We start from the raw sequence: 22,911 nt of genomic DNA on the forward strand, positions 1-22,911 counted from the left end.
CACCTTGTCTCCGAATCGCTGACACGACACCTGTATGCACATGGGCCACGAGAGGCGTTGAAGTGCAATTTTGCTTGCGATGGATCGGCGGTGCGGTGCACTGCACCGCGAGCTCGGCCACCTGAGTTCGATCGCCGGTCACGGCTACGCATCAGCGGGGAGTGGTCTCAGTGCCGGTCCTTTCACACCATCCCACTCCACCAACCAGACCTGACCAGCGTGGTGAAGTATGGTCAAACAACCTCACGTGAGCACCATAAACGACTTCGTCCAGTCGTGAGTTTACATAACGGACCGTCATTAATGATCATTTTGTATCATTCACCCGCTTTATTCTTTGAAAAAAGGTATCTATTTGGTGTTGGACATCTTAACTACTGTTTTATTGTCATGAAGCGTAAACCCTATTCTTACTGGCTTTGCAATTAACTTTTATTTTTATTCGAACATGAATTTGTTCGAAGCATGGGTTTCAAATGCAATGCCAGGCCAGGTTAAACAACTACTCATGCGCATGATCTAATTTTGTGTTCACATGCGCTCACGCTGTAGTGTAATGAAGGGAGCCGTAGTGTTGTCGTTAGCGTGACGCGCATGAACCCGACGATCAAAACTCGATTCCCGTTCACGGCCAACACCAGTGACAATTATCTGCACCGGTCGACTCAGCCTCAAATGAGTACCTGATGCGGTGTGTAAACATCCCCACTAGGGAGACAAAGGCGGCCGGGCGTGGTTCTAGCCACACGCCCCCTTCGCGTGCCGTTTGCGGCATTCATAGGCGCTCCTCGCTATCAGCACTTGCTCCAAAAGTATACTAAGCCTGTACGGGGGATCTTTGTCTCTGTCATGCTGTACCATTCCGTGTACACATCAGTGCGGACGGCCACCGTTGACGCATGGCCACGTGGCGTGCCGGCCCTGATGAATGGAGACCTCTCAGACATACCTGTAATGAAGAGCTCGTCGGTGGACGAATCTCATTTGGCGATATCGCTCCCTGCGGAGGTCGGGCCGGCCAGAGTAATTGAAAATGAGGCCACGTGACGCGTTTGCATGCGACCACCCACAAATATATAGCATTGGCGTGATGGCGCACGGGCGTGCGGAGTGGTGGGTGTGTGTGTGCGCGCGTCTCCGTGTATGTCTGTTTATGTGAGCGGGGAGCGTTAGTGTAGTGGTTAGCGCTACGCTGCGCTACGAAGCCGGCGGTCCGAGTTCAATTTCCGCTCGCGGCCAACACCGGTGACGATGATCACAACCGGTCGTGGGCCTTTCCTAGGTCGACTCAGCCTCAAATGAGTACCTGGTGCGGCGTGTAAAACATCGCCACTGGGGAGGCGAAGGCGGCCGGGCGTGGTGCTGGCCACTTACTCACTCCCTCGTGTGCCGTGCCTACCTTCATAGGTGCTCGCTAACAGCACTTGTCCCAACAGTCTGTTAAGGCTATACGGGGGATCCTTGCCTTGTGTGTGTTTGAGGGGCCGTAGTGTAGTGGTCAGCGCGCTGTGCTTCGAACCAACCCATCCACCCGAGTTGGATTCACTGCTCACGATCAACATCAGTGGAGTATATCTGGACCGCTCCGAAGCCGGAGAAGTCCGTGCCAACGGGGCTTGTGATGGAATTCATCTCGAAAATAATAGAACTGTGCGAGAATCGATAATCTATCCCTCACCCTAACGCCACTCTTGCACAACACAGCGCACTTATTATTCAAATGCAAGCCACCCTGGATGCAAACGTGGAAAGTCATTAACCATCATGGGGTGGTGGAACAGCGACGTAAAGGGGATTCATTCATCGTGTCCTTTAAGAGCCTCAATTATGAGGCGAGACAGACGTGCGCGGAGCGCTGGTGCAGTGGTGTGCATGCGCGCACGTGTGCGTTATTACACGTGTCTGTCAATCCACAGCGTGCACGTGCGGATTGCCGCGGCTAAGCTGCGAACTCGTGCACCCGAGTTAGATTCCCGGCACCCGGCTAACGTCGGTGACGATATCAAAAGCGGCCCCTCCACCAACCCCGAACTGACGAGCGTGATGAAGTACTGTATCGCCGTGACGCCTCCTCGAACGAATTAAGGCGACCTTCCTTAATTATTGCATTAACAAATATTTGGTAATTATTACGTGTAAACATCAAAGCTAGTCACATCACCTCCCCCTGCAGGCCTTAACAAAGAACATGTAAATTGAAATCTGAACATAGCCTGAATCTCAAATTTAGTAGATTCCAACCACACAGACTTTGGGGTGAGGGTCCAAGAAACGATCCTATTGACAATATTTCCGTGACCCGCAGGGAATCTAACCGAGAGGGCCTGGTTTGTAGGGCAGTGCATTAACCATTGCAAGATAAAGATCCTCCGTATAGCCTTAACATGCTTTTGGTGCAAGTGCTGTTGGTGAGCACCTATGAAGGCCGGCTTGGCATACGAAGGCGTGGGTTGCCAGCACCACGCCCGGCCGGTCGTCTTTATCTCCCGAGTAGCGGCGATGTAGACACATCTCACCAGGCACTCATCTGAGTCGACCTAGGAAAGGTCCAGGACCGGTTCAGATAATTGCCACTGGTGTTGGCCGTGAGCGGGAATCGAACTCGGGTCACCGGATTCGTAGCGCAGCGCTCGAACCTCTGTGCCACCGCTTCCCACACACCCATCCATTCATCTACCCAAGCACCTGCCGTCCACACACACATCTACCCACCCATCCATCCTTACACCTACCCAGATACCCAGACATACAGTCCACACAACCCTCCACATTCACACCTATCCACACACACACACAGACATCCGCAACCTACCCAGCCACCCATACACAAATCCACCCACACGCCCAATCGCACACCCACCCAGACACCGACACAACCCTCCACATTCGCACCTACGTGCACTTACGCATACGCACACTCGTCCATACATCTGCCCATGCATCCACCCGCAACAGCCACCCAGCCACCAACCACCCCGCACGCACGCACCCACCCACCCACATCCACCCACCTATACCCACACCCACCCACACTCACGCAGTGACTCGAGCCCAACACAGGCGGCTGGCTGCGTGAGCCGGGGCTGTAGCTGGGTCGGGGAGGAGTGCAGCGGCGGGTGGGGGGTGGGGGTGTTGGTGCCGAGTGGGAGAATTCCACGTCGCAGCGGAGAAGGCGGACAGCCACCGGGGGTCCGCTCGGCCAGACAGACGGGCAGACAGCGGCGGGGGGGGGGGTCACGGGGGTCAGATAGACAAGCGAGTTGATAAGCGAAGGAGGTAGCGGGGGGGGGGGGGGGTGGTCTCCGGCACCGGGGTCACGATGCCCGAAGCCCGCAACGCGCGCATGACCCGGGCGGCTCGGAGGCAGAAGACGGTGAGGAAGAAATCGGTGAGCCTGCGTCTCCTGGCAGCCTACGAGGATGATCATGACGGCAGGTGAGCGTGTGCGTGTGTGTACACGCGTGTGTACACGCGTGTGCGTGTGTGTACACGCGTGTGCGTGTGTGTACACGCGTGTGTGTGTGTGCGTGTGTACACGCGTGTGCGTGTGTGTGGGGAGCGGTGGCGTAGCGGTTAGCGCTCCGCTGCGCTACGAACCAGGCCACCCGAGTTCGATTCCCGCTCACGGCCAAAATCAGTGACGATTGTCTGATCCGGTCGTGGGCCTCCCCAGGTCGACTCAGCCTCAAATGAGTACCTGCTGTGGTGTGTAAACATCGCCACTGGGGGAGACAAAGGCGGCCGGGCGTGGTGCTGACCACCCACCCCCTCGTGTGCCGTTCTGGTATTCACAGGTGTTCTTTAAAAGCACTTGCCCCAACAGTCTGTTACAGGCTACACGGGGAATATTTGTCTTTGTGTGAGAATATACGTGCGTGATTGTAACGGCTGGGTGTGTACACAGTAATTGTGTGAGCGTGATTGTGTATGACTGTGTGTATGTATGAGACGGTGTTATTGTGTAACTGTGTGTGCTATTGTGTAACTGTGTGTATGAGATTGTGTGTTTGTGTAGCGGTTAGCGGGTTAGCGCGCTGTGCTACTAACCCAGCCACCCGAGTTCGATTCCCGCTCACAACCACCAACACCACGTGACGATTATGTGAACCGGTCCGGGCCTTCCCCTAGGTCGACTCAGCTTGAAATGAGTACCTGGTGCGATGCGTAAACATCGCCACCATACGGAGACAAAGGCGGCCGGGCGTGGTTCTGGCCACCCACCCACTCGTGTGCCGTGCCGATCTTCATAGGAGCTCGCAAACAGCCCTTGTCACGTATACCACTATACGGGGATCTTATGTGTGTATTTATAATGCAGTGCACAAAGAATTGTATATATATTACATTAAGTGTGATAAATATGATGCATAAGTGTACGTGATTGATTATGCTTGAAAGGTTGTGCAATATGGATTTTTACATGTGATATTGTGTATTTGATATACAATATATTATTGTCTTATGTTTCTATATAAATGTGTCTATAGCGGGGAGCTGTGGCTAGCGCATTGCTTTTTACGAATCCGAAAATGTGAGTTAGATTCCCGGACATGTCTGATGTCAGCGGTGAGTGACATCTGAATGAAGAATGTTGTCATGCACGGGTGGAGGAGTTAACTTATGCGGGAAGAGCTTGAGAGCTGGATATCAATGATATAGCTCCAATGTTTTTTCACACCGTATTGGCCGGTGTAATGTCGTGGTTTAGAACGGGAGTTAGCAACCCAGAATATCTCAAGAGCCACAATACACGCCATTGATGTAACGCGACGAAGCAGTCCTCGAGTAGCCTGCAAGCGGCTTCGAAGCTGCAGGTTGCCGACCCTAAGTTTCGGAGGTACGCCCCACGTATGTACTGTATACGTTTCAAGAATAACTTCCACGCAATAAAAGTACAACTGTAGGCAAGTTGAGTCGCGAACAAATTGCACGAAAGACATACACCGACAGCTTTATGGAAACGAATCATTCCAATGCCATAACTTTAGTCCATTATCAATCCAGAGTCCTTCCTGTATCAATCAGTAAAGGATATTTGACCATACTTCACCACGATGGTCAGTGCTGGTTGGTGAAAGAGTAGTTGGGTGGGACAGATAGAAACCGGCTTAGACATCACTCGCCACTGGTCTTCGTCGTCGCCTGGCTAGCCGTTCACAAATTGCGCAGTGCGCTAACCGCCACCGCTCCACCGCATTAACTATAACCCAGAATAAAAGTTAACGATGGCGATACCTGCAAGCTATATACAGAATCAAGGCGCGAGCGTGGGTGAAAACATAACCATGCATCGACGGAGATAATTGCTCATAGATTTGTTTTTTTTCTCAAGATAAACGAGAGTATTAAAGTCCATTATTATTTACGGCCTCGCATTGATCGCCCAGGTGGTGACCCTGTTTGTGGCATTGGAATGGAGAAACACCAAATGATGCCTATTACGCGGAATAATCTAGATCGATTAATTTCTCGAGCTGGGAGGCAATTACCCTTTTAATTGTTTTTCTTTTCCCCCCTCTATGCGTTTGTCGCAATGACATGCGGCCAAGAGACGCGTAATGGTGATATTCACTGGGGGGGGGGGGGGGGACGGAGAGCGGTGGCGCAGTGGTTAGCGCGCTGCACTATGAACCCCGGCGATCTGAGTTCAGTTGATTCCTATGCCATGGCTAACATCGGTGGCGAGTGATAGATGAATCGATCTTGATCAAGCACGCTGCCCCCACCACCCCACCACCCCTTGACTGCCACCTTCACCAACCCGCACTGACCATAGCGGTGAAATATGGTCAAAGAACCCCCTCGCTCGGATGACTGATACGATATGGGGAGGCCTTCGTCCAGCTATTATTTATTAATCTGTTTTCAAATGTGCTTATATTCACCAATGATGTTAAGAATGGCACTGCAGTACATATTAGTACTCCAATTGGTGGCTCCGATGTTGTTAAAACTGAACTGGTTATACTGTATTTTAAAATACAGCATTGGATTCAGAAACATTTCCACGAGTCTTATGAACCTAAATAAATGGACACCAATGAGAGGAAGGTTCTATTATGGATGAGATCAATTTTTTGTTTTTCATATAAAATGAGGTCTGTTTAGGATTCGACAATAATTATTCTTCTCTATTTTACGTAATAAACCTTCTCGAATGGATATAACAACGGTTCAGAAGTGACCAACTCTCTCTGTATGAGAGGTGATGAGGGTTTTCTTTTGGATGTGACAATGGTTCGAGTTTGGATTGGAAGAGCGACAACACAGTAGGTTGTGGCCATTATGCTCCCATAAGTGATGTGTGTCATCAGCCATATTCTAACTAACAGCAATACTGGTCGAGATTTACACCTCACATCACAGCTATCCTCATCATCAGTCTTCACAGTTGTCACAATCATCATCACAATCATCATCATCATCGTCATCACCACTATCACAGCGGTTGGGATGTTTCTCCAGGGGCTCGGATGATGATGGCGGACTCGGGGACACACAGGCGGAGTGGAGTGACCAGGAGGAGATCATGCAGAACATCCAGATCCAGAAGGACATCATCGCCAACATCCGCTGCCGGCCCTGGCCAATGAAGCAAAAGCTAAAAGTGCTCAAGTGCGTGATTGCTGGTCCCAGACTGCATCAAGGATGTGATTATTGAGGAGGCCACGTGGCCCAGGGCACAGTGCGCTGAGCTGGCACTGCTGAGAACCTGGGTTTAAATTCAGGTTTCAGTTTTCAGCTGCCCGTCATTAAACTGGCTTCTCGGGCGGAGCGAGTTGATGGCCTCAGCCACCAATTACTGCAACACGGAAACCTTCACCACACATTTACTACATTTGGGTTGACGCTTAATCTCAGGCAAAATTCCTGCTGAAGAATTTAAAAAGATCAGTTTCACGGTCATTTAATGACCATGAGTACTGTACCAGGTGCGAAGTGTGAACATCGCCACTGGAGAGACAGAGGCGGCCGGGCGTGGTGCTGGCCACCCACCCCCTCGTGTGCCGTGCCGGCCTTTCACGGGTGCTACTCGCTAACGGCACTTGCCCCGACAGTCTGTTAAGGCTACACGGGGGCATCGTTGCGTTGTCTTCGTTGCGCAGGCAAGCCCGTCAGATCGTGGAGAAGTACGAGGGCCGTTTGACCAAGACGCGTGGGTACCAGGCGGCAGGAGTGGCGGTACGTTCACGTTGCCTGGCTTCTCAAAAACAAAACAGCTGATATCACACATCCATTCCCTCCCGTGGTGTACACATGAAAGTGTGCAGGTAGGGGCAAATCCACCACGGCCCACAGGCCAGAGTGGCCCAGATGCGAGGCTATGAAGAGAGGGGAAGACAGACAGGGGGTCCCATTTAATTCGTTGTACCAGGGCCCTTGCCCACTATGCTACACCGCTACTACTAAAACTATTTTGATTTATACCAGGTAAGGCCCACTAAGCCATATAGCTTGTTTTCAGAAGCGACCTGGCCACAAATGATAGCTCAATTAAGTGGCTTATCACGTGGAAATGTATAGCAGCTAAATGCACATGTTTATAGATCTGGAGGGGAAAACGGGAGGACCCGGAAAAAAAATCCACACGACCACGGGGAAATATAAAGGCGTCAGGGTGGGGATCGGACCCACGACTTCCTGTATATCCCACTCCCACCTTCACATCCTCAAGTCCCACCTTCTCACCCATTGCTACCCCTTACTACGATTTGTTCATCATGATTTAGGCTCGAGATTCATTCGGGGTAAAACATCAAACCCTAGTCACCTCTACGAAACGGTACACAAGCTCATTTTTGATGACAGATCTAAACATGATACATTTTTGTATCTCCACATGTATATATATAAAAAATGTCCATCGGCCAATTGGATTTCAATAAATATTATGCAGCAGAAATTGTATAACTAGCAACAAATGCTGCTGCATAATATTGGTCTGTAAAGCCAATAAGGCTGATGGACTAAACCATTTTATTTATACGTAGAGATACCCAACTCCGTTTTAGAAAACTGGTTCTGCCCATCATGAGGTCACAGAGGGGGCCCCTTTGATTAAAGCAGTGGAGGGTGAGTGAGGGTCACGGCAGCTTCACATTTGTCAGCTGGCATTAAGGCACGCATATTGGGGGTTAAGGCCACTTTTTGTGATTTAAGGACCCATTGAAATGCTGAGTTACCCCCCCCCCCCCCCCCACAGGCACTGGTTTGTTGATCGTTAAAAAAAAGTGGCTTTGCTCAGCGAGCGACCTGACATCTTCATTGGGGGTTGGGAGCAGTTATTGCTTGCGGGGTGGCGGGTGTGGGTGCATCGGTGAGTGAAGAGTGGGGGGCGATATCGGCAGTAGCAGTGAAATCGGACTTCCCTGCTTCCACGGCGCTCCAGATTTTTTTTTTCCATTTTAAAGCCCGACACCGAAGCCTTGGGCTCTCGGCGATAAATCGCTGCTCCGTGCAGCGAGCATTATCAGGGCGCCATAAAAAAAACGGAATGGGAAAAAAATAAAAATAAAATAAAAACATCCGCAAGGCTTGCTGAATGCGTAGAAATTTGTATTTATGCTCACGGGCGAAACCGAGTAGATGCCTGTTTAACGTCTCGGGCACGGTCGTCTTGCAGTGAGGACACGGACAGATGCCCTTTCTGCGAAGTAACAGCATCCTACGTATGTATATATATTTATATATACATATATACACAGTATTCACGATAAGGACTACATATTTTCTGGAGCAAAGCCGCAGATGGCTCCGGCTGAAATTAAATCCTCTACATGTCCCCGCGCTACGCAGCTGCGCGGTATTTTTTAGTGGCAGAAGGCAGATCGGAACACCTGTGAAAAGGAAGTATCATCATCATCATCATTGTCAGTCGTGGTCACTGCCAAGTCCAACATGCCAGATAGGCCCTGGGACAAGGATCCTCCAACTGAACATTGAGGCACTCTCCCATGCAACGTGCGAGTATCTTTACACATCATATTGATGTCCTGACGCTCCAAAAAAACCCACGTTTTGGATACCCTACATGCTAGTCGCTACCACCGCCACTGCCAATTTCCACGATCCTGCAATGCATTAATCCACCTGCACGCGAGCTGATTTTAATCGCTCCATCTCCTCTGTTGTGGACGTTCTCTCGGACGTGTTCCATTCCTTGGCTGCCACCGTCTCTCTTCTTGACCACCGGCCGTCATCCATTCGAGCAATATGTCCTGTCCATGCCCCAATTACTCTTCTTAACGCTTCGAATTATGTAATTCAAATGAACAGATTTAATCTGGTGTTCTATGGTTCTTTCGGTAAAGTCACGTAGATAGACATTTTTTTAAATAACAATAAGATAATAAAAATAAAGTGAATTTAAAAAAATCAAGACGTTTCGATCGCAAAACAAGCGGTGGTCATCTGGGCTTGAAGCGTGGGCAGGCGAGCTGGTGAGATTCGCTGAGAAGCAAGGTTCGGCTACAGAGTAGCGATTGAGAAGGTGAAAGTGGGTGCTATTTGGTGGGGTGATGGTGTGACAAGGGGTTGGACAGGTGGTTGTGTGCGTGTGCGCGCTAGATATGATCACGATTTGTGTCTAATTTCACGGTTTTGGCGCTGGGCGCCTCTGCCATCTCCATCATGGCCCCGCGCCACGGGAAATGACCTTCATCTGGACTCGCTGTATCCATCGCCACACGCGCAGTGCATGGGAATGGAGTCATTTGTGCCTGCATGGTTGCCTTTGCAGTACATATTATACACTCACACTAAACATTCACTGCGAGTGTTGTCGATGGAATAAACATTTTAAAAGTGCAAAAACAAGCGTGGAGATGCACTTATGGAATTACATTTCAAGACAGAAATAGTTTAACACATGGGTCAGAAAACATGTGCAGGTTAACGACACCATTCAAACTGTGCATTAATGTGGGGCTCGGTGAGCACACATTGCTGGAAGGGATGATGGTCGAAGGTGAAGAACAACGAATGGCAGCCGTGGAATTGAACGCGTCTCGATAGAGCGTTAACCGGGGGAGATGCAGCGATGCAATGGGCTCTAGCGCTGGTGCTACGTGGACTATTACACCGCATGACTGCCAAAGGTGGCGGCTGATTGGGGAGACTGATGATGATTACACTATTTATCAGTTAAAAGTAATCCTAATATTGGGTCAATGTCAATAATGTGCATTGTCTGTTTCTCTGTATTTCCTGCCCGCCCCCTCGTGAGCGTTAGTACAGGTGTGAGCGTTAGTACAGGTGTGAGTGTTAGTACAGGTGTGAGTGTTAGTACAGGTGTGAGCGTTAGTACAGGTGTGAGTGTTAGTACAGGTGTGAGTGTTAGTACAGGTGTGAATGTTAGTACAGGTGTGAGCGTTAGTACAGGTGTGAGTGTTAGTACAGGTGTGAGTGCCCGCACCCTCGTGAGCGTTAGTACAGGTGTGAGCATTAGTGCAGGTGTGAGCGTTAGTACAGGTGTGAGCGTTAGTGCAGGTGTGAGCGTTAGTACAGGTGTGAGCGTTAGTGCAGGTGTGAGCGTTAGTACAGGTGTGAGTGTTAGTACAGGTGTGAGTGTTAGTGCAGGTGTGAGCGTTAGTGCAGGTGTGAGCGTGAGTATAGGTGTGAGTGCCGCCTCCTCGTGAGCGTTAGTACAGGTGTGAGCGTTAATGCAGGTGTGAGTGTTAGTACAGGTGTGAGCGTTAGTACAGGTGTGAGCGTTAGTACAGGTGTGAGTGTTAGTACAGGTGTGAGCGTTAGTACAGGTGTGAGTGTTAGTACAGGTGTGAGCGTTAGTACAGGTGTGAGTGTTAGTACAGGTGTGAGCGTTAGTACAGGTGTGAGCGTTAGTACAGGTGTGAGTGTTAGTACAGGTGTGAGCGTTAGTACAGGTGTGAGTGTTAGTACAGGTGTGAGTGTTAGTACAGGTGTGAGCGTTAGAACAGGTGTGAGTGTTAGTACAGGTGTGAGTGTTAGTACAGGTGCGAGCGTTAGTACAGGTGTGAGCATTAGTACAGGTGTGAGTGTTAGTACAGGTGTGAGTGCCCGCACCCTCGTGAGCGTTAGTACAGGTGTGAGCGTTAGTACAGGTGTGAGCGTTAGTACAGGTGTGAGCGTTAGTACAGGTGCGAGCGTTAGTACAGGTGTGAGCGTCGGCAGGTGGCACGGCTCCCTCCTGACGTGTGGCGAATCTGTCCTCTCCGCGTGGTTTGCAGCTCTTCCGAAAATTCCAGCGATGTCTCTACAACTTCATCTCGCTCTTCATTCCCTGGGAGATGCGCATCAAGAAGATCGAGAGTAAGCGCCGGGCAGGGCCGCACGACCAGGCCAGGGCATGGCAAGGGCAGATGGGTGGGCCAGACAAGACATGGATAGGGCAGGGCAATGCAATACAGAATCGGAATCTGTATTTAGACTGGAAGAATCCGATGAGCTATGAAGCTTTTTATTCGTAGATGTCCAAATGAGGCGGGTCAGGAAATTACAACAATAATACAAACACAGGTAAGAGTGCAAAGTATAGGAAAGGTAAGTAAGTCGCTAAATAAAAAAATATTTGAGTACAAAATTGCATAAGTACGTACATCAATTCCTGGCGATTTTTCAACACCAAACGCAATCCGGGGCAAAACAGCAAAGCAAAATCCATCCCAGACCACACCAAGATAACGCGCAGCTTAAAAAAAAATTGTATAAGGAAGGGCAAGGAAGAGAAGAGCATGGCAAGGCAGAGAGTAGCAGGGCAAGACGAGTACAGAGTAGTAGCGGGAGATAAGGGGGCATGGCAGGGCAGGTCAGCGCATTGGAGGTAATATAAGGCAGCAGCATCATCATAATTTCTCATTATCTATCCCATGCAGGGTATCTCGATGCCCCGTCATAAATGGGTATTTGAGATAATTACAAGAACCATACTAAGGACACAATGCAACATCGAGACAGTATCCACAGCAAAGGAGAATCAATTAAACAAAAAAATCTTTAATTTTCATAGTGTATGAACATTTTCTGGCGAAGCTGTTCCACCACGTTGGTGCCCAAAACAGTCCCTATCACTAAATCTTCATTTTATCTGCTGCTTTTTTGTAATAAAATAAAATGACAGGGCCCGGGAAGAGAGAGAGAGAGAGAGCGGTGCAGGGAAGGGTGGTGCAGATAGCAGCGGACAGCGTGCCCCTGTTTGTAGGAGGTGTGCTTGTGAGTATGCACGGTGATTTAGGTTTTGGGAATAACAAAACCCTTAGCTATAAATTCTCGATAACGACTGCACCCCCGGTGAGTCCATTATCTGACACCACCCCCCCACCCCCCGACCCCACCCATCCGCCCTCCCTACCGCCTGTCGAGATTCGTTGCGAATTCTCTCTCGATCTGTAAACCTCAATACGTCTCAACGAAGGCCAGTCGCTCGAAGCGCCAATATCTTCCGTTCCTTTCGGTGATAGTATTAATAAATAAAAAAACATCTGGTACTACTTTTAATTCACCTGCTATGACCAAATCACCCGGAATGAGCAGAATTTAGGACTGGGCCTTGTTCGGGTAGACTGCAGCAGGGGGCTACATTTTCAGTAGGTCGCAGTGCAGCAAACACTTCATCGTTGTACTTCATTACGCTCCCTCGTCTATGCTCCCAACCTTTACCAATCAAACAATGACCGCTGCGGTGAAGTCAGGGAAGTTAAATAGCCCCCAAAGGACCCACACGGCACGAGGAGGCCCCTCATCCAGCAGTGGATTCACGAGAAAAAAATTGGTTGTACGCGTCCATCCTGATCTCCGATGTGTTCTCGGCCTGCGCTACGGTGTCCGACATTTCGCTCCTACGCGCTGGGAGCCTCCTCGGCAACTGAAGTGTGGACAGCACGGGATACAAAACCGAAAACACGCCTAAGGGCTATGCACCAAAAGACAAAGATCCCACGTGTAGCCTTAACAGATTGTTGGCGCAAGTGCTGCTAGCGAGTAGCACCTATGAAGGCCGGCACGGCCAGCACCACGCCCGGCCGCCTTTGTCACCCCAGTGACGATGTTTACTACACACCACATCAGGGACTCATTTTGAGGCTGAGTCGACCTAGGGGAGGCCCAGATTCGGTTAAAATAATCGTCACCGGTGTTGTCCGTGAGCGGGAATCGAACCCGGGTCGCCAGGTTCGTAGCGCAGCGTAGCGCTAACCATGACACCACCGCTCCCCACGATGCAGCACAACCACGAAAACCTAAACAGTGGTATAACGTGAAGCGGAAACTTTTTTTTTTAAAGTGATATTTATTTTTCTTGAAGCAATGTGCGGGGTTCCGATACATCACGTTGTAACGCACCTCTACACCGTCAACATAAGCCAAACCGGTTATGAAAAGCAGGGGGTATATAGAGAGACCGGGAACAGGCTCGCTGCCCCAAACCATACGGGGTCCCACCGAAATGGGAAAGTGTGACTTTTGTTTAAGTAAAGGGGGAAGGGATGACAAGGGGAGAGAGGGAGATAACCGAAACACAGCTGACATAAAGAAAATATGACAAAAGAGGCGACCTAAACGAGCATTTTCCCTTTCCACCCCTCCGAATCGGGCTCCCGTCTAATTTGCAGCGGTTATGCCCCTTGTCCTCATTCCCTGTCTCCCGACCCTCCATCGTGCTAACTTATTTTAGGTGTTGTACGAGGGGTGACCATCCAGCCTCGAAGTACTCCCCCCCCCGCCCCCCAATGCCGGATGAAGCAAGTGTGAAGCCTGTAGCACGTGTTATAAAGGGGCGACTAAATAAATACAACATCAATATTAAAACACACATTTTTCACTTGCATAGTAAAGTTACTGTATTTTTCCAATTGCTATACAGCCAGATAATACGACAAATCGCTAACCTTAAACACCCAGTCGTTCATAAAAGTTGAAGGCGGTATAGTACTGTAGTAATTCAGCAAGTGCAGAATCACCGAATCGGAATTGATAGCTTGAAAGCATTTAACGCGGTGCCCTTGAAAGTGTGCGGGGGGCCCTTAGCATATGTAGCTAATTTTGCTTCTACGATAATCCGGCACTGCCCCCCACCCCCCCTACATCGTGAGAGCGGTAACATAACAAGGTCCAACTTCAGGACAGTCTCTCGCCTCCGATGTCACCCACGCGCGCGCGACCCCATGACCCAACACCACGTGCCCCGCCGTGGCGCAGGTCACTTCGGCTCGGGAGTGGCGTCGTATTTCATCTTCCTGCGCTGGCTCTTCGGCATCAACATCGTCCTCACCGTCATGACCGTCGCCTTCCTCGTGCTGCCCGAGGTGAGCGCTCGGCGAGCCTCTTGAGAACACGCCGGGTGTCAGCGGCCGCCAGTGTCGGATTCACAGCTCAGCGCGGGGCCTGTCGGCACGTGTTGCTATGAAGGGTGCCCCAAATAAATACAACACACGTGAATATTAAAACGCGTAAATTTTTTTAACTTGCACAGTAAAGTCATTGTATTTTTTCATTTGCTGTACGGCCCAGATGATACGACAAATCGCGAACCTTAAACACCCAGTCCTTCGTAAAAGTTGAAGGCGGTATAGTACTATAGTGACAGAGCAAGTGCAGAATCACCGAAGCGGATTTGATGGCTTGAAAACGTTTAGCGCGGGGGCCCTTGAAAGTGCGGGGCCCGTAGCTACCACTACATATGTAGGCTACTACTACTACATGTGTAGTACATATGTAGTACATATGTAGTAGTAGCTACTTTTGCTACGAGGACAATCCGGCACTGCCGGGCGCCCCGTGGCCTTGCACAGCTGCGTCGACCGTATCGTGCGGGTGCTTTGGGCACCCAGGGCAATGTCGACGATACAACTTGCTGCGGGGCACGGGAGAAGCAGGCATGGGCGCTGAGGGCGGGTGGAGGAAGCCAACACGGCTTCGTCTGAGGGCATGGAGTGAGGCTGCGGAGTTGGATCTGTGCGTCGGGTGGTGGCGGGTTTAACGACACATTTATATGCACGCGATCTAACCCCCCCCCCCCCAAAAAAAAAACACCTGTACGCAGGGTGCTTCGAAAAAATGTTAACACGTTCATGGGACTATTGATTTTTATGGAAAATGAACGGATAATACACTGTAACATGATAACAAATGCAATGTTAATAGCTTAAACAAGTGAAAGAGTCTCCGCTTGTTCCCCATCGTTATCAACGCGCGCCTGGAATCTTCTCGAGGTCGTCTTCAGAGCCTGGAAGCAGCACACTCCTTGCGGTGTTGTTGCAAATTATCAGAAGTGTTTCAAAAAATGTTTTTTAAGCACCCTGTATTCTGGATAATATTGGTCGCGAAAGCCACTGCGTGTTAAACGGATAGGAAGGTGGTGGGGAGGCGAACGGTGCTTGAGTCCCACCGAGTACAATGTATGTATGTATGTTGACATTCTTTCACACCGCACGTAGCCAACCGTGGTGATCGGAGGTGCGGGGAAGGATCACAGGTGAGTGAGCATTACGGACGTGTCCATGCAATGAGCCCAGGATGTGACGATGCTGTAGGTGTCGTAGAAGGGCTTTGTTGTCCACCTTGAAGGCACAGTCCAAGCGTTAGGGGGTGGTGAGTGCCAATTTGAAAGTGATGGCCTTGGATGCTTCTGTACAACTGCAATACAAATGGTATTTACGTAGTGTCCACGTGCATCTCCAGATGATGTATGATATAGTGGACCAGGAAGTGGGGGTATCTTGAGGAAAGGAAGTATATTTATCTTCTTGGTTCTTTCGGTAAAGTCACGTAGAATGGGGATAAAATAATAAGAAAAATGAAAAATAAAAATTCTCACGACGTTTCGGAGGCAACACAAGCTTCCGTCTTCAGGTGGGACAGTCACAGCAAGATCGCTGATCAAGTGGGGAGGCTCTGAGAGCCTCGAGTTTAAATACAGGTTAAAGGGGGGGGGGGGGACATTGATGGGGTGTGGGGCTAAGTTAATCATTTTTTTGTCCTGTTGATGGTGCGGTACGTCCAGTGGGCCACTGCACTTTACCGAAAGAACCAAGAAGATGAATCCCTGCAGTCACGAAAGCTTTAAATAGAAGTATATTTATTTTTTGTAAAATATAAAGACGAAGAGGGAGCCACGGGGAGAGGAGAGAAGATGGGTCTTGAGCATGGAATTGAACAGGGGCTGGGAGTTCAACACACAGATGGCTGAGGAAACGGTGTTTCAGACAATGGGGCAGCAGAGGAGGAAGAGCGACCTCCTGCTGGGTGAACTTGACTTGACAATTCGTCAGAAAGTCTCGGTTGCGGGAGCGGAGAGTTTGTGTGAAGGGGCGGGAGAGGTATTTCGACAACAGCGGCATGACTTGCACAGTCGAATGATCTTTTGCCCTTCTTTGCGTGCACCTGTGAGCCCAGCTGCTGGCCGGAGAACCGTTCGGAACCACCAAGAGCAAGCGCATCCCCTCTGACCAGATGAACACGGCACAGGATCTCGACACCATCTGGTCGCTGGGAGTACGCGGCTGCCTCTCTCTTTGGGAACTCTCTACGGACACTTTGTGGTCGAAACCGGGGGCTCAGGATGCGCTTGGGCCACCACCTGTACATGATTAGAATGGACTGGGGGCGACTTCTCGATTTCCAGATTATTCAGGAGAAATTTTAAATCGGGTCAGAAATACGACATTTCGGATAATCCGAAAGGTTTTTGTTTCAGATTTCGATCCGACAGTTGGACTCACGAAATGACATCGCATATGTTACATCCCTTCTGTGCTTTTCCCACCAAAAAAGCGGCGTCACGTGACATTAGGTGACATCACTTTTGTTAGCACGTGGACACGTTACGTCATCGCATTATATCAATGAGCCAAAAATCCGAAAACAGTTCCGATATTGTCTTCATGCCTGGTATGGACAGTACGTATTTCATATGGGCCCATCAACGCAATGTCGACTCAAGCACAATAATTTTCGCGTGCGATCTTTGTGCCGTTTTCTCGTACAATTTAACAGTGGCCATCACCGCACGTGTGTCGCCATCCTCCCCCCAGGGCTATCTGCAATACTCGGTGCTCTTCTACGGCTACTACGGCAACGACCGCAAGCTGGGCCGCTCCGGGTACCGCCTGCCCCTCGCCTACTTCCTCGTGGGCATGGCGGTGTTCGCCTACAGCTTCGTGGCGCTGCTGCGCAAGTGAGCGTCGTGGCGTCGTCCCCAGTAAACATGAAACGTCGGGCCAACGTTGGTCCAACGTTTTGTCGGACGCTCCCGGACACGTGCGAACGTTGTCACGACGTTGGCTTGTTTACTGGCGTGGCAGTGGCTGCATCAATTTTTGATCGCGTAGGATTAGATCAGGAATCCACGCGGGGCCTAAATCTCCTTCCGAATATCGCTGGTGGACTGTGGTGGATGGGGTGTGCCTGACTAGTAGCCACAGAGACGGGCATACTGGATGTGGTGTGTCAAGTGTAAAATTATTTAGCAGGTCACCAAAGTGGACACACCAGGCTGAAATTTGGCACTGCTGTTTACCAATCATGCATGTTACACGAGGATGCGTCTGCGAGAGTCACCAGATGACAGTGATGCGTGTTCAGTTTCATGTCAAGTTTACAAAATCAGCGGACGCAACCAATGGATTACGCACACCAAAGCAACGCATTGTTTAATGTTGTAATGACAAACAATCAGCCGCACTGACTATTATTCGTCCTTCCCTAAAAATAAACTCAATTATTTTCCCTCGCTCACCCCCAACTCCCCTTCCCCCTCATCAATAATACCATCCATTCCACCTTCCAAACTTCCCTACCCATCCATCGCACTCCACTCATCGTCAACCACTCAGTCACTTTCGCGTTTATTTCACGCATCATCGTATCCGTCGCCCACTTCTGTCCTTCCCATCAACTCATCGCGCTACAACGTGAAGCTGCTCATTCTCTGTTGAGCACCTCGCTTGGGGCGCGAGGTAAATTAAGAAGTAAGATAAGGAACTGGAGACCACGCCGTGGCGGAAAGCCGGATGTTCCTCTCCGCCACTGCGTCCCTTTTTTTTTTTGCGCAGGATGGCGAAGAACTCGAGGCAGAGCCTGAGCAGCGCCTCGGACGAGAACTTCACGTTCTGCTGGAAGGTCTTCTGCGCCTGGGACTACCTCATTGGCAACCAGGAGACAGCGGAGAGCAAAGTGGCGGCCATCGCCACCACCATCCGCGTGAGGCCCCGGGCACACCGCCAGCACCGCTGTCTCCCTCCCTCCCTCTCTCAAAAGAGAGAGAGAGAGACAGGAAGAGTTTCAAATGTACAAATGTAAATAGAGAAATATGTTGAACTTCTTTCCCACCGTACGTAACCAACCGTGCTAATTGGAGTTGCGGGAGTAAGGGCAGCTAAACTAATTAGAAAAATCAGTTCTAAAGGAATGAGTTTCCAATCTAGATTTAAAGTGCATAGCTCCAGTGGCTTCCTAATATCGGAAGGAAGAGCGTTCCAGACGGCCGCAGAAGCGCATCCGAAATCACGCGATGCAGTTCACACATTCTGCATGAACAATGCTTCCAGTGTACAGGCCTTTTGATCATCCACTGATGGATGAAGTCCTTCCCATTCCGTGCCTGTCATATAGGGGATGTTTGACCGTACTTCATCTCACTGGTCAGTGCAGGTTGGTGATGTAGGGGGGTCAGGACCAACTCAGAGGTGGGTGGAGAGGCGTCTTTCTCAAGACCCTCAATGAGGATCATGAGTTCAAATCCAAATCGGGAATTGACTCGGCCCACCATCTCTCCAGATAAAATTAGTACCACTTTATGGGAAGTTTTTTTTTCGTATCGAAACTGGCTACAACCAACAGGATGAGGAATTTACAGCACCAGCTCGGGAAACGGACATGAGCACCCTGCTCGTTAAGAGCATTGGGCAGCGCTAATCTCTACTGTTTGCCCTGTTTCAGCGACGGACATTCTACACTTGTTTGGCAGGAACCGCCTAACCCACGAGAAACTCTATTTACATTTTATTGAAAATCACATGATCGTCTTTTGTTGTTGTTCGTGTAACAGGAATCGATCCTGGAAGAACAAGAAAAGAAGAAGAGTGAAAACAGGTGTGCGATTTACTTTTTCCCCTGGAACTCCGCTTCTCATTGTCCGCACCGTCATCTCTAATCGTGAGGTTTTTGTTTCGTCTTATCTCGCGTTGCCGTGTGTTCCCCCGTTGTCGTCTCCGCGTGTCCCAAGGACCCTGCGCGTTTTCCTCCGCATCCTCGCCAACATCCTGGTGCTGCTGTGCCTCGCCGGTAGCATCTACATCATCTACTTTGTGGTGGATCGCTCGCAGAAGCTGGAGCAGATGAAGGATGAGCTCACGCTCTGGGAGAAGAACGAGGCGAGTGGCGCGATGCTTTCGGTCACCGCGATCCAATCGCCGTGTACTGATCACCTCCTGATCGCCGTGTACTGATCACCTCCTGATCGCCGTGTACTGATCACCTCCTGATCGCCGTGTACTGATCACTTACTGATCGTCGTGTACTGATCACCTCCTGATCGCCGTGTACTGATCACCTCCTGATCGCCGTGTACTGATCACCTCCTGATCGCCGTGTACTGATCACCTCCTGATCACCGTGTACTGATCACCTACTGATCGCCGTGTACTGATCACCTACTGATCGCCGTGTACTGATCACCTACTGATCGCCGTGTACTGATCACCTCCTGATCGCCGTGTACTGATCACCTCCTGATCGCCGTGTACTGATCACCTACTGATCGCCGTGTACTGATCACCTCCTGATCGCCGTGTACTGATCACCTACTGATCGCCGTGTACTGATCACCTACTGATCGCCGTGTACTGATCACCTCCTGATCGCCGTGTACTGATCACCTCCTGATCGCCGTGTACTGATCACCTACTGATCGCCGTGTACTGATCACCTCCTGATCGCCGTGTACTGATCACCTACTGATCGCCGTGTACTGATCACCTACTGATCGCCGTGTACTGATCACCTCCTGATCGCCGTGTACTGATCACCTCCTGATCGCCGTGTACTGATCACCTCCTGATCGCCGTGTACTGATCACCTCCTGATCGCCGTGTACTGATCACCTACTGATCGCCGTGTACTGATCACCTCCTGATCGCCGTGTACTGATCACCTACTGATCGCCGTGTACTGATCACCTCCTGATCGCCGTGTACTGATCACCTCCTGATCACCGTGTACTGATCACCTACTGATCGCCGTGTACTGATCATCTACTGATCGCCGTGTACTGATCACCTACTGATCGCCGTGTACTGATCACCTCCTGATCGCCGTGTACTGATCACCTACTGATCGCCGTGTACTGATCACCTCCTGATCGCCGTGTACTGATCACCTACTGATCGCCGTGTACTGATCACCTACTGATCGCCGTGTACTGATCACCTCCTGATCGCCGTGTACTGATCACCTCCTGATCGCCATGTACTGATCACCTCCTGATCGCCGTGTACTGATCACCTACTGATCGCCGTGTACTGATCACCTCCTGATCGCCGTGTACTGATCACCTACTGATCGCCGTGTACTGATCACCTCCTGATCGCCGTGTACTGATCACCTCCTGATCACCGTGTACTGATCACCTACTGATCGCCGTGTACTGATCATCTACTGATCGCCGTGTACTGATCACCTACTGATCGCCGTGTACTGATCACCTCCTGATCGCCGTGTACTGATCACCTCCTGATCGCCGTGTACTGATCACCTACTGATCGCCGTGTACTGATCACCTCCTGATCGCCGTGTACTGATCACCTACTGATCGCCGTGTACTGATCACCTACTGATCGCCGTGTACTGATCACCTCCTGATCGCCGTGTACTGATCACCTCCTGATCGCCATGTACTGATCACCTCCTGATCGCCGTGTACTGATCACTTACTGATCGTCGTGTACTGATCACCTCCTGATCGCCGTGTACTGATCACCTCCTGATCGCCGTGTACTGATCACCTCCTGATCGCCGTGTACTGATCACCTCCTGATCACCGTGTACTGATCACCTACTGATCGCCGTGTACTGATCACCTACTGATCGCCGTGTACTGATCACCTACTGATCGCTGTGTACTGATTTACCTCCTGATCGCCGTGTACTGATCACCTCCTGATCGCCTTTTACTGATCATTTACTGATCACTGTGTACTGACCACCATGTACTGATTATCTACCGATTACCTTTGCAGTGGGTTCTAACCAGGCACGCACCAAGCCTTGGAGGCAACACGTTTATTTACTGACACAACTTGAACCTCTAACACAGGGGTCACCAAACTATGGCCAGCGGGCCGCATCCGGCCCGCGACGTCAGTCCATCAGGCCCGCCGTCAGAGCCTACGCTCTGACGTTACCATGGTTTCCATGGCAACACACACAAATACGCATCTTTCCCACCCCCAAGTATTGAACAGAATGATTATGCGGCCCGCGCTCGTCATTATATCAGTTATCCGGCCCGCTGTGAAAAAAGTTTGGTGACCCCTGCTCTAACACAACCAACAACGACTCAACGTTCCAAGGTTAACTCTGTACATTCCGGGCAACTATGTACATTACGGGTTAACTACGTAAGCTGGTGGCCACCGTTCCTAACCACCTAACCACTTGAACGGAATCGCGATATGGTTGAACCAGAACAGCCGTCGTGTGCTGGGGGACCGAAGAGCGAGGATCGAAGAAGGGGGCTTCATTGCCGGGTCGAACAGATCCGCTCCCTCTCGGGACGGGGCTTATAGCCGCTGCGGCGTGACCGGGCTCCGCCCCTGGACACGCCCCCTTCTAGATCCTTCGTGGAGGCTCTAGGTCCATCCCCACGTGGCCCCCTCACCCCCTTCTGGGGGTCCCCGTGCCCCCTCGTCCGGTCACGTGCTCTCGCGGGTTCACACAGGCTGTCACGTCCTGACCCGACCTCTGTGACATCCGGAACCTGCCCTCTAGTGAGCCCCTTAACGAATTTCACCCACTGGTGCCCGAGAGCGGCACCACGCATACCGTACCACTCTTCACTCGGTACTGTCGCTACACAGGGGCCGTCCATAAATGACGTTACGCACCTCGGGGGGGGGGGGGTCAGACATTTGTGACGATGTGTGACGAGGGGGTGGAGGGTTTGAGAAATCAAAATGCGCCACTTTAAATCAATATAGACAACACGTTCTACTTAATTAAATAGACCTTTTAATAAATGTTTTCTCCTACAACATCAGAGTGCAGCGCCACATTAAATACGCACTACAATGACAATAGTTTAAAGCGATTTGAAGCATGTTTTATTTTTTGGGGTTAGGGTGGGGCAGAGCTTTGTGACGTCATATTTGAGGGGGGGGGGTCTAGCTTTTTGTGACGCCGTGTGACGAGGGGGGGGGGGGGTCAAAAATCGTCCTAAATCGCGTGACGTCATTTATGAACGGCCCCACACTACACCTTGTACGGATCACCATGTACTGATCACCTTGTACTGAGCAATGTATACTGATCACCTGATCACCGTGTACCGATCACCGTTTACTGATCACCACGTGTTTATCACTGTGTAATGATCATCTGATCACTGTGAACCGATCACTGTATACTGATCACCTGATCACAGCATACCGATCATCTGATTACTGCGTGTCGATCACTGTGTACTGATCTCCTGATCACCGTGTACTGATCACCGTGTACTGATCATTGTGTACCGATCACCTGATCGCCGTGTACTGATCACCTGATCACCGTGTACTGATCACGTGATCATCGTGTACTGATCACATGATCACCGTGTACTGATCACCTGATCACCGTGTACTGATCACTTGATCACCGTGTACTGATCACATGCTCACCGTGTACTGATCACTTGATCACCGTGTACTGATCACATGCTCACCGTGTACTGATCACTTG

General features: G+C 50.5%; 1 protein-coding gene across 1 annotated transcript in view; it reads left to right on the plus strand.

The window, feature by feature from the left end:
* The first annotated feature begins 3,271 nt into the window (after positions 1-3,271).
* Positions 3,272-22,911, plus strand: part of TMC3 (transmembrane channel like 3) — a 36,060-nt gene continuing 16,420 nt past the window's right edge. Inside the window, exons 1-10 of the mRNA XM_076067839.1 lie at positions 3,272-3,435; positions 6,466-6,615; positions 7,107-7,182; positions 11,208-11,289; positions 14,173-14,279; positions 16,369-16,467; positions 17,007-17,149; positions 18,027-18,174; positions 19,022-19,065; positions 19,199-19,346. Of these exons, the coding sequence (XP_075923954.1) occupies positions 3,320-3,435; positions 6,466-6,615; positions 7,107-7,182; positions 11,208-11,289; positions 14,173-14,279; positions 16,369-16,467; positions 17,007-17,149; positions 18,027-18,174; positions 19,022-19,065; positions 19,199-19,346 (1,113 nt within the window). The 5' untranslated portion in view covers positions 3,272-3,319. The remainder of the gene's footprint in view (positions 3,436-6,465; positions 6,616-7,106; positions 7,183-11,207; positions 11,290-14,172; positions 14,280-16,368; positions 16,468-17,006; positions 17,150-18,026; positions 18,175-19,021; positions 19,066-19,198; positions 19,347-22,911) is intronic.

This window comes from Petromyzon marinus, chromosome 1 (assembly GCF_048934315.1).
Source record: "Petromyzon marinus isolate PM22_M1 ecotype Great Lakes invasive population chromosome 1, UKy_Petmar_22M1.pri1.0, whole genome shotgun sequence".
Lineage (NCBI taxonomy): Eukaryota > Metazoa > Chordata > Hyperoartia > Petromyzontiformes > Petromyzontidae > Petromyzon > Petromyzon marinus.